The sequence below is a fragment of the Natator depressus genome, chromosome 10 (genome assembly GCF_965152275.1).
Source record: "Natator depressus isolate rNatDep1 chromosome 10, rNatDep2.hap1, whole genome shotgun sequence".
Lineage (NCBI taxonomy): Eukaryota > Metazoa > Chordata > Testudines > Cheloniidae > Natator > Natator depressus.
The window spans coordinates 50,654,891-50,668,772 of NC_134243.1; the positions used below are offsets into that span (position 1 = coordinate 50,654,891).

At 39.7% G+C, this 13,882-nt stretch overlaps 1 protein-coding gene across 7 annotated transcripts in view; it reads left to right on the plus strand.

The window, feature by feature from the left end:
* HERC1 (HECT and RLD domain containing E3 ubiquitin protein ligase family member 1) overlaps nt 1–13,882 on the plus strand; it is a 213,003-nt gene that overhangs the window by 73,677 nt on the left and 125,444 nt on the right. For all 7 annotated transcript variants that reach the window (XM_074966104.1, XM_074966100.1, XM_074966102.1 and 4 more), the window contains exons 13-19: nt 2,907–3,032; nt 5,944–6,165; nt 7,450–7,602; nt 7,783–7,915; nt 9,382–9,573; nt 10,895–11,116; nt 13,383–13,556. In XM_074966104.1, coding sequence (XP_074822205.1) covers nt 2,907–3,032; nt 5,944–6,165; nt 7,450–7,602; nt 7,783–7,915; nt 9,382–9,573; nt 10,895–11,116; nt 13,383–13,556 — 1,222 coding nt within the window. The remainder of the gene's footprint in view (nt 1–2,906; nt 3,033–5,943; nt 6,166–7,449; nt 7,603–7,782; nt 7,916–9,381; nt 9,574–10,894; nt 11,117–13,382; nt 13,557–13,882) is intronic.

Below are 13,882 nucleotides of genomic sequence, written 5' to 3' on the forward strand. Positions count from 1 at the left end.
TTGATAGCTGCTTTCAACTACCTGAGAGGTGGTTCCAAAGAGGATGGTTCTAGACTATTCTCAGTGGTAGAAGATGACAGGACAAGGAGTAATGGTCTCAAGTTTCAGTGGGGGAGGTTTAGGTTGGATATTAGGAAAAACTTTTTCACTAGGAGGGCGGTGAAACACTGGAATGCGTTACCTAGGGAGGTGGTAGAATCTCCTTCCTTAGAAGTGTTTAAGGTCAGGCTTGACAAAGCCCTGGCTGGGATGATTTAATTGGGGATTGGTCCTGCTTTGAGCAGGGGGTTGGACTAGATGACCTCCTGAGGTCCCTTCCAACCCTGATATTCTATGATTCTATGACAAACAAGTTTAACATTTGCAGGAGTAAATGTTGCCCACCTCTTGTTTACAGTAGTCACCCGAAAGCGAGAACAGGTATTCGCATGGCACTGTAGTAGGTGGAGTCACAAGATATTTGTGTGTCAGATGAGCTAAAGATTCATATGTCCCTTCGTGTGTCAACCACCATTCCAGGGGAAAGGCATCCATGCTGATAAGAGGTTCTGCTTGATAACCATCCAAAGCAGAGCGGACTGATGCATGTTCATTCTCATCATCTGGGACAGGTGCCACCAACAGAAGGTTGACTGTCTTTTTTGGTAGTTCAGGTTCTGTAGTTTCTGCATCGGAGTGTTCCTCTTTTAAGATTTCTGAAAGCATGCTCTACACCTCATCCCTCTCCGTTTTTTGGAAGGCACTTCAGATTCTTAAACCTTGTGTCGTGTGCTGCAGCTATCTTTAGAAATCTCACGTTGGTACCATCTTTGCGTTTTGTCACATCTGCAGTGAAAGTGTTCTTAAAACGAACAACATGTGCTGGGTCATCATCCGAGACTGCTATAACATGAAATAAATGGCAGAATGCGGGTAAAACAGAGCATGGGACATACAATTCTCCCCCAAGGAGTTCAATCACAAATTTAATTAACACATTATATTTTTAACGAGCGTCATCAGCATGGAAGCATGTCCTCTGGAATGGTGGCCGAAGCATGGAGGGGCATACGAATGTTTATCATATCTGGCTTGTAAATACCTTCCAATGCCGGCTACAAAAGTGCCATGCAAATGCCTGTTCTCACTTTCAGGTGACATTGTAAATAAGAAGAGGGCAGCATTATCACCCGGAAATGTAAACAAACTTGTTTGTCTTAGCGATTGGTTGAACAAGAAGTAGGACAGTGTGGACCTGTAGGCTCTGTGAAGTTTTACATTGTTTTGTGTCGAGTGCAATTACGTAACACAAAAAATCTACATTTGTAAGTTGCACTTTCACTACAAAGAGATTGCACTACAGTACTTGTGTGAGGTGAGTTGAAAAATACTATTTTATCATTTTTACAGTGCAAATATTTGTGATAAAAATAATATACACTTTAATTTCAATTACAACACAGATTACTATATATATATATATATATATATATATATATATATATATATATATATATATATAAATGAAAATGTAGGAAAATATCCAAAATATTTAATAATTTGCAGTTGGTATTCTGTTGTTTAACAGTGCGATTAAAACTGATTAACGGACCGCCCTACTTTAAATTTAAATTGGTCCTATTATTGTGTAATTTTTGGAATTTGTCAAGACACTGGTTCTGTAGTTGTACTAGTCTGAAAAAGTGAGGTAGTCTGAATTTTCAGCACTAGCTCATTTTGCAAACTCTTTCCTCTGCTGAAGTTAGCATCTTTTTGAACAAAAAATTATGTGGAAATAAATCACTCTTGAGTGAGTTGTTAAATTTTGAGACTAAAGTAATTATAGGGTGGAATTTTAGGCCCGCTTTAGGTGCAGTTTTCAAAGCAGCCTTACTATCCATTAGGGCACTGCTGTGGTTTGAGCCAAGTGTGGGTGGTGCTGTGTAAACTGGTAAAAGTAAAATCTCTGCTCTAAACAGCTTAAAAAGACACAAGTGAAAGATGCAGTACGTTAGGATGTGTGTATATTGTCCTACTTCTTAAATACATAAAACTGCTCTTCCAGCCATAGGCCTCTCTTTAGCAGGGACTACCAGTCTTACCAAATTGTGTTAATATTTGGGTGGTTTACTGATGTATTTTGAAAGAACTAGGAAGAAATTAAGTAATTCGCTATTATTTGTGATCAGTTTGGGCTCAATCAGGGTTTGAACACACATTCCTAGAAAGTAAGAAAAGCTAGTGCACTAACCAAATTTACAAAAACAACAAGGAGTCCGGTGGCACCTTAAAGACTAACCAGTTTATTTGGGCAGAAGCTTTTGTGGGTAAAAAAAACCCACTTCTTCAGATGCATGGAGTGAAACTTACAGATACAAGCATTTATTATACTGACACATGAAGAGAAGGGAGTTACCTCACAAGTGGAGAACCAGTGTTGACAGGGCCAGTTCAATCAGGGTGGTTGTAGTCCACTTCCAATAATTGATGAGTTGGTGTCAATTCCAGGAGAGAGAAAGTTGCTTTTGTAGTGTGCCAGCTACTCCCAATCCCTATTCAAGCCCAAATTAATGGTGTTAAATTTGCAAATGAATTTTAGTTCTGCAGTTTCTCTTTGAGGTCTGTTTCTGAAGTTTTTTAGTTCAAGTATGGCTACTTTTAAATCTGTTATAGAACGTTCAGGAAGATTGAAGTGTTCTCTTATAGGCTTGTCTATGTTACCATTCCTGATGTCCGATTTGTGTCCATTTATTCTTTTATGTAGGCTGTCTAGTTTGGCCAATGTACATGGCAGATGGGCATTGCTGGCACATGATGGCATCTGTCACATTAGTAGATGTGCAGGTGAATGAGTCCCTGAGCCATTATGTTGATAGAAAAATATTTCAAAATATAAAGTGTTGTCTCCCCCTCTCCTTTCATGTTAGGTTGTAATTGAGACTCTGTCAGTAGGTGCAACTATGCTACTGCCTCCCTTGCGAGAAAGAATGGAATTGCTGCATTCTCTTCTACCCCAAGGCCCTGATAGATGGGAGAGCTTATCAAAGGGGCAGGTAAGGCCTTGTAAAACTATGTCACCCGTTGAAAGTAATTATGTGAACACCTATATTAGAAGATACACCTGGAGCAGTCTGAAGGTCAATTGCTGTTGAGAGCCAATCTAATTAAACAAATCTGAATAAAGTAAATTTAAAAATCGTATGTTGCCGGTGCCCTAAGTCTTTTTTCAAAAATAAGGAAAAATACTGGAATTAGATCTTGTGGTTCTGTACTAATAATCAGAATACTTGTATAATGCTTTTTATACATAGATTTTACAGCACTTTCCAAAAGTGGATAAGTATTACTGTCCCTATTTTTACAAATATGAGCAACTGAGATTAACACAAAAAGGTTGGATGACTTGCCAAGTGTCATCCAACAAGTCAATCGTAGAATCAGGAACAGAATACAAATTTTAACTCACCTGGTGTGTAGTCCAAGAGCCTAAATCTCAGCTGTCCAGTGTGTGTGGATGGCTATCCTTCCCCATAATGTTTATAACCCAAACCCCAGTGGTAAAGATCCTATACTTCTATTAGTGAAATGAGTGAGCATAAGCTACAGTGGTATCTTGGAGTAGAGTGTGCTTCAGACCAGGTTCTCTGTATACCTTTCCTTCCTTGCTTGTGGGAAAGAAGAAAAGCAGGCCTAGTGATTCACTGCTGGGCAGAGGAGTTACATTTAGCAGTGCTTCATTTGAGGAGTGGAGAATATCCTGTTGAGACATTCCTCTTGCCCACCCCATCATAGAGTGGGAAGAGAGAAGAAGTTAAAGACAGACCTTTGTTTGTTTGTTTGTTTTATTTATTTATTACTGTAGTGCCTAGGAGCCTTAGTCATGGACCAGGACCCCATTGTGTTAGGCATGCTACAGACACAGAACAAAAAGACCTTTCCCTGATTTGAAATGGATGGGAACTGTGGGTCTTAAGCATTTGAGCCTTAAGTTTAAAATAACATTGGGCAGCTGTCACATAGGATAATCGCGGCCTTTAAACTTGAGTACTATGGAGTATACAGTGTACTAGAATGATGTCAGAATTATGAGTATGAATTCTAACAAAACTGGAAGATTGTTTCTCAAAGTGTAGTACACTAGGGCCAGCACAAACTAAGAACCCTGGTATCTTCATAGATTTATAGATTATGGCCAGAAGGGGCCATTGTGACCATCTAGCCTGACCTCCTGTATAATAGTTAGTAAACTGCAGTTTTCGTTACTCCTTGTAATTTAACTTATCCCCTGTTACCTGATAGTGATTACAGTGCATATAAACAAGCAGCGTGGAGCATCTCAGAACAAAGGCATTGGGATAGATTTAAAGGATTTCATAAGTACATCCACATTAGTGTACTTTTGTTAATGCAATTCTCACCTTTAGGTCAAAGGAATTAAAACTTAAGTATGAGATTTGTCCAAAGTTATATGGAAGCATGGTATAAGTTAAGATATTGTACAGTCAGATGAGTGAAGCTTGGCTGGGTTAAATATAGGCAGTTTAATGGGCAGTTTTGGCTTTCAAAAGGCTTCACTGAATCAAATGAATAATTTATGACAAGGTGGATGTTACAGACAGAATAAACTAAAATGGTGGGCATACTGCATGGATACCTTATTTATTAATGCATTAAGAATTGTACAAAACGCTGTAAAATCCGATTCCAACATTCTGAGATGACACCAAGGATATTTAACAATGTAACTGTTGGTTATGCCTAGTAATTGTCTGACACTGATTATACAGTTAGCAAAAGTAGTGTGGTCTGCAGATTAAAAGAAGATTCTTACATTCTAAATTGTATGACATGAGCAGTACACAAAAATGTTGTAGTGAAAAATGTTTAAAAACAAAATTCTTCTTTCCTTTACCTATTCTGGCTTTTACAAAACCTTATGTACTGAGAGAGAAACCACAATACAAAGTTGGAAAAGGATGACTATAGGATACGGTGACTCAAAGTTGCTTTTTTCATCTTCTTCCATGAAGTTATGTGCTCTCTTCTGTGGTTTGTAATTGTTCGCTTAAACCTCTAGACCTCACAATTACAATAAATAATACAAATTTACTGAATTTTTTCTGCTTGAGCTTCATTTATACTGTTGTTTTGCTAAGTCATTATGAAGAGCATTGTGAATTTGTTAGCCACAGTTTCTTAAGACTGAATTGGAGAGGATCTTCTAGTCTGACATCTGTTCTGTCCTCCTGAATGATGGGAATATTGAGTTAATTCTCTCTAAACTATCCTAGATATCTTTAGAGCAGGGGTGGGCAAACTATGGCCTGCGGGCCACATCTGGCCCTCCAGCCAGTTTAATCCGGCCCTCGAGCTCCCGCTGGGGAGCGGGGTCTGGGGCTTGCCCTGCTCCCGTGCTCCAGCCAGGTAGCGGGGTCGAAGGCTGCTCCACGTGTGTGCGCCGAGGTTCCTGGAAGCAGCATGCTGCTGCTTCCAGAAGCTGCTTGAGGTAAACGCTACCCAGAGCCTGCACCCCTGACCCCCCTCCTATGCCCCAGCCCTGATCTGTCTCCCACAACCCAACCCCCTGCCCCAGCCCAAAGCCCCTTCCTGCACCCTGAACTCCTCATTTCTGGCCCTACCCCAGAGCCTGCACCCCCTCCTATACCCCAACCCCAATTTCATGAGCATTCATGGCCCACCATACAATTTCCATACCCAGATGTGGCCCTCGGGCCAAAAAGTTTGCCCATCCCTGCTTTAGACTGTCATCTAGTCCAGTATATTGATCGAGTACTTATCTTTGAAAATCTGCAGTGAAAGCTAGTCATCAAACTTTGTTAGCAGGTGGTTACATTACCCAAGTGTTTTAATAGTTAAAGCATTAGGAAAAAATTTCTAACTTTTAAAGTTCATTAATTTGTTGTCTAACAAGAACAATTGTTCCTATCTAATTATTTCCTTTAGAGAATGCAATTGGATATTATTCTGACGAGTTTGCAAGATCATACCCATGTAGCCTCACTACTTGGTTATAGTTCACCATCTGATGCAACAGAAGTTTCCTCACTATGTGTTGGCTATGGAAACCTCTCTGATCAAACATATGGTGTCCAGAGCAGCCATCCAGATACTCATCTAGCCGAAATTTTAATGAAGACTCTGCTAAGAAATTTAGGATTTTACACGGTATGTTTAGGGCTTGTCTTTAATTTTTTATAGTAGTAATCAAGTTATTTTTAAAAAATTCTCTTTAGTTTGGGTAAAATAATTATGTTCCTCCTTTAATGTTTGTTCAAGAGACCTGCAACAGGAACCTGCAACCGGCCTCATTTCCCCCCTAAAACAGGACTAAAACTAATTTACTATCCCTAATACTAAGGGTCCGGTATTATTGTTGTAATACTTATTGTTGCATTTGACTTTTGTTTATATATAGTTTGCTCCCAGATGTAGGATGGTGCCCCAGACAGATGAAAAGGGTTCATAAATCCTCCCTCCAGATTTGTGTGAGCCAGTGGGCTGCTGCTGCACTCTTCTATGCAGCCTATCAGCTGAGAAGCTCCTCTCCCCAAACCCAGAAGTAGGTGGGGGAGAAGAGATGGACAATCCTTGAAAGGTTCTTGGAGTTCTTTCCACTGCTGGCTAGACAAAGCCTTCCTATGTCTGAGGCTATGAGGTGGACAGGTGTTTTTAAGGGCCTTCCCTAAAGGGCTTGTCTAGATAGTGCATGCCAAAATGGGGTGTAAATCTACAGTGAATGAGTGTGCTGTGCATATGGACCCTGCTACCGCATGGACAGTTAGTGCATGGAATGCTAGCGCTATAGATTTACACCCCAGCTTGCTGTGCACTATCTGTCCATCTAAGACAAGCCTAGAGCAGTTTACATTCAAGTTGAATCCCTACCAAACTTTGTATCTGAAACTTTGCTAACTTCTTTTTCTTTCTGAATTCTTATGTGAAAATTGAACTGGTATTTTTCTTCCCTTCCACTCCAGATTAGACAGTGAAAAATACTAATCATGTTAACATGTTCTTCTAAACCTTTATGTGTCAGCAGTCAGCCCAGAACAAATTTTAAAGGTCCAATTGCATATCTCTGGATATTGTGGTTCATGGGGAGATTTTCAAAGGCACAAAGATGTGTGGTGTCTAGCTCTTAATGCCTGTCTGTCCTTTGTGCTTTTGAAAATCTCCTTAGAATAGAAATACTTGACTGTATAACAGCAGTCACAGTGACTGCTATAAAAATCTCAATGATTGTGATTTCAGATTGTCCAAATTTATGTAGGTTGGGATTTTCAAAGGAACCCAAGAGAGTAAGGAGTCCAGTTCCCATTGACTTTCTTGGGTTCTTTTGTAAATCCCAGCTGTAAATATTTGGAGGTGAAAGAGTTTCATTTTAAGATACTAAGAGTATTATAATATTTTAAAATGGACAATATGTGATTATTCCTTTTGTCTAATTAGGATCAAGCCTTTGGAGAGTTGGAAAAGAATAGTGATAAGTTTTTACTTGGGACATCATCATCTGAAAACAGCCAACCTGCTCATCTTCATGAGCTGTTGTGTTCACTGCAGAAACAATTGCTGGCTTATTGTCATATCAACAGTGTTAGTGAGGTACGTGGGCTTTTTGGTCATATCTTCTGGAAATGTAACATTACTCCTCTTCATTGTGTGAGCATCTACGTAGGATAAGATTTGAATAATGTGTATTTGGAAGTTACAATCTAATACATGATGAAACCTTCTAAAATACGTTTGTATTATTTTGTTATAAGTAGTTTCTCTTTTTTCCAGAATTCTAGCAGTGTGGCACTGCTACACAAACACCTCCAGCTTTTGCTGCCGCATGCTACAGATACCTATTCACGTTCTGCAACTCTTCTTAAGGAAAGTTCTTGGAATGGCAGTGTTGGGGAAAAACTAAGAGGTATATATTGCTTAAAAAGGTCAAGTTTAAAGAGGTACCACAAACTTGAAATATACTAATTAAAAAAGAGTTTAAAGTAACTTCAGGTACCACAACTGCTTCTGAGGGCTTGGCTACACTTGCAAGTTAGAGCACATTAAAGGAGCCCCGGGCACTCTGACTCGCGACGCGTCCACACTGGCAAGGCACATAGAATGCCTGGACTCTGCAGCTGGAGTGCTCCTGGTAATCCACCTCCATGAGAAGCATAAAGTTTGCTGTGCCCCGGCTGAAACGTCCAGGCATCAGTGTGAATGAGATTGGCCTCCAGAAGCGTCCCATAATCCCCTGAAGTCAAATGGCCACTTTTCTCATTGTTTTGGAATCGGCTGCAGGAATGCGGATATCCCCTTTCAAAGCTCCGTTTCTGAAATCAGGCATGCTTATCTGCTCCGGGACAAAGCAAACCATTACTGTGGAATGTTGCTGCTGGTGTGTCTTGGGGGAGGGAATCTGCTACTGTCTGAACTTACAAGACGCATGCTGACATGCTCTCAGCCCCCCAAAAACCCACACACTCTCCCCCCACATACACACAACACACTCCCTGTCACACTCTCACCCCCCTCCCCCGCCCCGTTGAAAAGCATGTTGCAGCAACTTACACACTGGGATAGCTAACACAATGCACTGCTCTTTGTGGTGTTGCAAGAGCTGCTAATGTGGCCATCCCAGTGCGCTTGAATCTGACAGTGTAAAAACACGGCTGCATTTTCCCCTGCTGCAGCCTCCGAAGGCTGGTTTAACTCCCAGCGCTCTACATCTGCAAGTGTAGCCATGCCCTCAGCTCACTTGACAATTTTTGTTTACTTAGATTCCAATAAATTTCAAATGTTTTTCTGTCCCTTGTTGCTGTGTGGGGCAAAACCTGACCAAACAGGAAATTGACTGATTGCGCAGATGCAGCAGAAAAAAACAGATGGTACATTTGATAGCACATTGTGCATAAAGTAAACATGAAGATAAAGTTAAGGGGGATTTTTAGATCTTTAACTGCTTTTAGTTATGCTTGTTGTAGTGGTCACAATAGTTAACCAAAGTTCATAAAAACGTTTTAGTCAAGTATGATTTTTTTTAAGGTGATGTATATTAAACAAAAAACCCAACACAGGTACATTTTGAAAACGTTACAAATTAGGGTTATGTATGCATCATAGTCTCATGTAAACTTGTTAAAAAAATGTGCTTTAGAAAGATATTTTTAAGGTGATCTTCATAGTGACATTTTACTATGTCACAGTATGAAGTCATATAGAATAATTAAACTTTTAAGGACAATTGGGATGTTTTTCTTGCCAAAACCATTTAAATATAAAATGACAATATTTAATTATTTAATGTTTTAAGACATTTTTGGGTGCTGAATTTAAAAAACAATGTAATTTGTTTAACATAAACACACATTCCCTCCCTTTTCTTCCTTGTAGATGTAATTTATGTATCTGCAGCTGGCAGTATGCTGTGCCAGATTGTTAACTCATTGTTGTTACTGCCTGTGTCAGTGGCCCGGCCTTTATTGAGTTATCTGCTAGATCTATTGCCACCTCTTGATCGCCTTAATAGACTGTTGCCCGCTGCTGCGCTATTAGAAGATCAGGAATTACAGTGGCCACTTCATGGTAAGTTCTTCTTTTTCAGATGAAAAATGTTAAATAGCAAGTTAAAATAAGAATAGGTAAATATGTTCTATAAATTGGAAACTGTGTATTTTGTGTCCCTTTAATCTCAAAATGTCTCAGTACCCCTCCCCTCTAACCTTGAAAATTTATTAAGATACCTTGCTGTAAACTAAGTATTTTGCGCTACAAACAAATTGCTTGATCCTGCATGTCTATAATTCCTTTTGACTTCAGAGGGAGTTTCAGGTGCACAAGGAATGTAGGATTAGGGCCAAAATACCCAGTCTGTAATGCATGAACATGTTTTGCTTTTGTTGTAAAATGTTGTTCCTCCTGTGCCTTTATATAGTATACTATCCAGATTTTCAAGTATTATTAATGCTTTCTGGTATGGAGTGTGATAAAATTAACTTTAACAGACAAGATTAGCTACTAACTTTTATCTGAATAAATGCTGTCAAATATTTATGCTCCTTCCAAAATACAAAATGGAGGGAGAAATGGTAGGGGTTTTGGGAAGGGGAATTGTTATAGTTATTTGCAAGCTTTGAATTATTTCCTAATCAGATTATATATGACAATGTTTACCGCTTTTTGGAGAAATGCTGTTTGCAACATGTGACAAAGGTTTTGCTAAAGCAATTTTTTAAATAAATCGTGAGTGAGTGGAATATGGGACAAAGTTGTAAGAAGCAGTGGAATAATTTTTTATCAGTTCAACAGACAACTTTATGGAAGGAAATTCAGCCATGTATGGGGTAAAGATGATGATGACATATGGGTACAATATATTTTTAAAAAATTGTCCCAAAACGCACAAAATGTCTTCACAATAAATATTCCAAAAGTGATTCACAGAGGAATATCTTCTGGACTGCGTTAAGGTGAATAAAATGGCTAAGAGGCAAAAGGAGTTTTCTCACTACTTTGAAATTAGTTACAAAATTGGAAGACCATTATGAAAGTAATAGATTACTAGTGAAACTAAAAAAGGCTTTTGTACCTGCTGTCACCAGAATCGAACCCCAAAACTCTAAAGTGCATAATTGGAAAGATGATAGTAAAACTGAAGTATTTTCAACCATCTTTCTTATACAAGGAAGGTGGGGGAAAAAGTAAGTAATTGGTCATATCCAAGAGAATGATAATATCTAAAATATTTACCTCCCAAAAAGTTACCTGAGGATCTACAGCAATGTATGTATGTCCTTGGGTAGGATTTTGCCAAAGCAATAAATTCTGTCAGATTGAGTTTTGTTCCAGTCTGTTTTTCAGAATAGAAAACTAAATCTATTTTGACTAATTATTTATAATGCTTTAGGTGGACCTGAACTAATTGATCCTGCTGGAGTGCCCTTACCACAGCCTGCCCAATCTTGGGTATGGCTTGTTGATCTAGAGAGAACTGTAGCTCTGCTTATTGGACGCTGTCTTGGTGGAATGCTTCAGGGATCCCATGTGTCCCCTGAGGAACAGGATACAGCCTATTGGTTGAAAACACCACTGTTCAGTGATGGAGTGGAAATGGACATTCCTCATTTAGGTAGTTTGCTACATTGTTAAATGTAAACTTACTATATGTAGGCTTTTATAATTTTTCATTGCAGTTTAACATTGCCACACTTTCAAGCCTGGCTATTGCCATCCTCACAAACTTTTGGAGATGCTTGAGGAGTAGGCTATAGGAGATCTAGATCTTTAATTTCCAGCCTTCATGAACTTAAGTATGCACATATTTTAGTTGTCACTTGCCTCCCAGTGATTTTAGCAACATTAGGAATCCTTGTATAGGTGATGCCATTTTAAGTAGAGTATCAGTTACACTTGGTCTAAGCAGGGTTAGGAAACACTGTACTTGGCAGAGCATCTATGTTAGGGCACTCAATATCATAGCAATTGATGGAACGATCTTAACAATGGTGAGAAGCTTTTGGAAAATGCCCTCATAGTAGACAGATATATAAAAGCCTGGTTCTTTCCAAGCCAATTTATGCTTTTGGCCTCCAAATTGAGATTGACAGTAGGATGATCTTGGCTATGAGAAGTAAGTCTCATCCTGTGGATTGCTAGGAGTGGATGGAAAGGAGGAAGAAAAGAATAAAATTTGCAAATAGCTACCATTTTTGTATTCTAAAATATTGGCCTAACTTTTCCACCAGTTAAGCTCTGTCAATTTATTCCTTTTTTGTAGTATATTAAATTATGTATACCATTTGTAAGATTTGGTTTAATGTGGAATCTTTATATTTCTTTCTTATAAGAAATGATTTCTTTGTTAGGTTTTGCTATACCTCCCTCCCCTTTCTCCTTTAAGGAGATTCTAGCTAAATGAGCATAAATGACATTTCAACAAAACACATATGGTAAATCTTTGGGTCAGTTCTGAAATGTCTAATCAGATTTAGGAAGATCTGTGCTGTATGGTTTGCCATTTGAACTCTCTGATTTATTTATATCTTAATATGAAAAAGCAGGAAATTGGATGTTTCTATGATGTGCTGAAGTTTATATTTACTTATAATCATAGGACTGGAAGGAACCTTGAGAGGTCATCTAGTCCAGTCCCCTGCACTCATGGCAGGACTGAGTATTATCTAGACCATCCTGACAGGTGTTGTCTAACCTGCTGTTAAAAATCTCCAGTGAAGGAGATTCCACAACCTCCCTAGGCAATTTATTCCTGTGCTTAATCAGTGTAGGAACTTTGATGTTTATAAACAGAAAAATAAACTATCTCAAGTTTTCTAAGGGAAAAAATAACAAGCTTTCTTTTTTCACCAAGTTGTATCATTTCAACTTGGATGTACTATTTCCCATTTCCATTTGCGTTAAACATTCTTATTTACTGTCAAAAAGGATCATCTTCCTTATACATAATTTGTGAAAGGAAAGTACAGTAACAGCTGTGTTATCTGGCACTTTACCAACCAGAAAGCTCTATAAAGCAGAATTTCTGATCTTAATGGAAAGTCCAGTTTATAATCCACTTGGCACAGGGCCAGCAGGCTCCCTACCTGGCTCTGCGTGGCTCCCTGGAAGCGGTGACGTGTCCCTACTGCTCCTAGGCGGAGGCACGGCTAAGCAGCTCTGCATGCTGCCCCCGCCCCGAGCTCTGGCTGCGCAGCTCCCATTGTCCGGGAACCGCAGTCAGTGGGAGCTGTGGGGATGGCACCTGCGGGCGGAGGCAGCTCACAGAACCGCCTAGACACGCCTCCACCTAAGAGCAGCAGGGACATGTCGCCGCTTGCGGGGAGCTGCCCTAGGTGAGTGCTGCCTGGATCTGGCACCCCCCTTCCACATCCCAACCCCTAGCCCTGAGCCCCTCCCACACCCAAATTCCCTCCCTCTTAGTTAACTGGAATTTTTGACCTACCGACACCCACCATTCCCCCACCATGCCGGATAACAAAGCTTTTGCTGTAAAGTAAAAACACAGAGTACCTATATGACTATACAGCAGTAGGAGAAACACATGCAGAACTACTGTGCAGTTGCTGGGATGGCTGTCACCCTTCTTTCTGGATCTCCCTGTAAAATATATGGAGGAGCAGGAGTCCTGATACTGAGCCATGGCACTGAGTATGGGTGGTGGCCTCTGCACAAAGTGGTAACTTTACAGTTGGGGACAGGGAGATTCCCTGTCCTGAGGAATAGAAAGAGCGGGGATGATAGGGTTTTTCCTTGTGGGTTGATGGTGTGTTCATTGGGATGTCCTTTTTCTACCCCTTCAATAGCTTGCAAAAATCAGTGAATGTACGTGCTTATCAAAATCAGCAGAATCTAAAACCTAAATATTTCCCTTACTTTAGACAAATGCATGAGTTCCCTGTTGGAAGTGGCCCTCTCTGGAAATGAGGAACAGAAGCCATTTGATTATAAGCTGCGACCTGAGATTGGTGTCTTTGTTGATTTGGCCTTGGGTTGTACAAAAGAGCCAGCCCGTAGTCTCTGGCTCAGTATGCAAGACTATGCTGTTAGTAAAGGTAAGAAGATGAAAACAGAAGTAGGAGACTTCTACATATCTTGTAAACCTGGAAGACAACTTTATGTGCAGAATAATGACATTACAATGCTCAGACTATTAGCTCTATTACCAAGCTACTTGCTTGCTTCAGGCATGCTCAGCCGGACCTTGTGTACTCTGTGACAACAATATGTAAATTCCATGGCAAGATAAATTATGTTGCCATGTCATACCATTCAGTCCAGTCACTACACACTTACACAAACAAACACTTTTTGGCTCGTATTTGGAAGTAACCATTGTTATAAAATCTATTTTTTCTAGTAGAACGGGTCAATACAATTT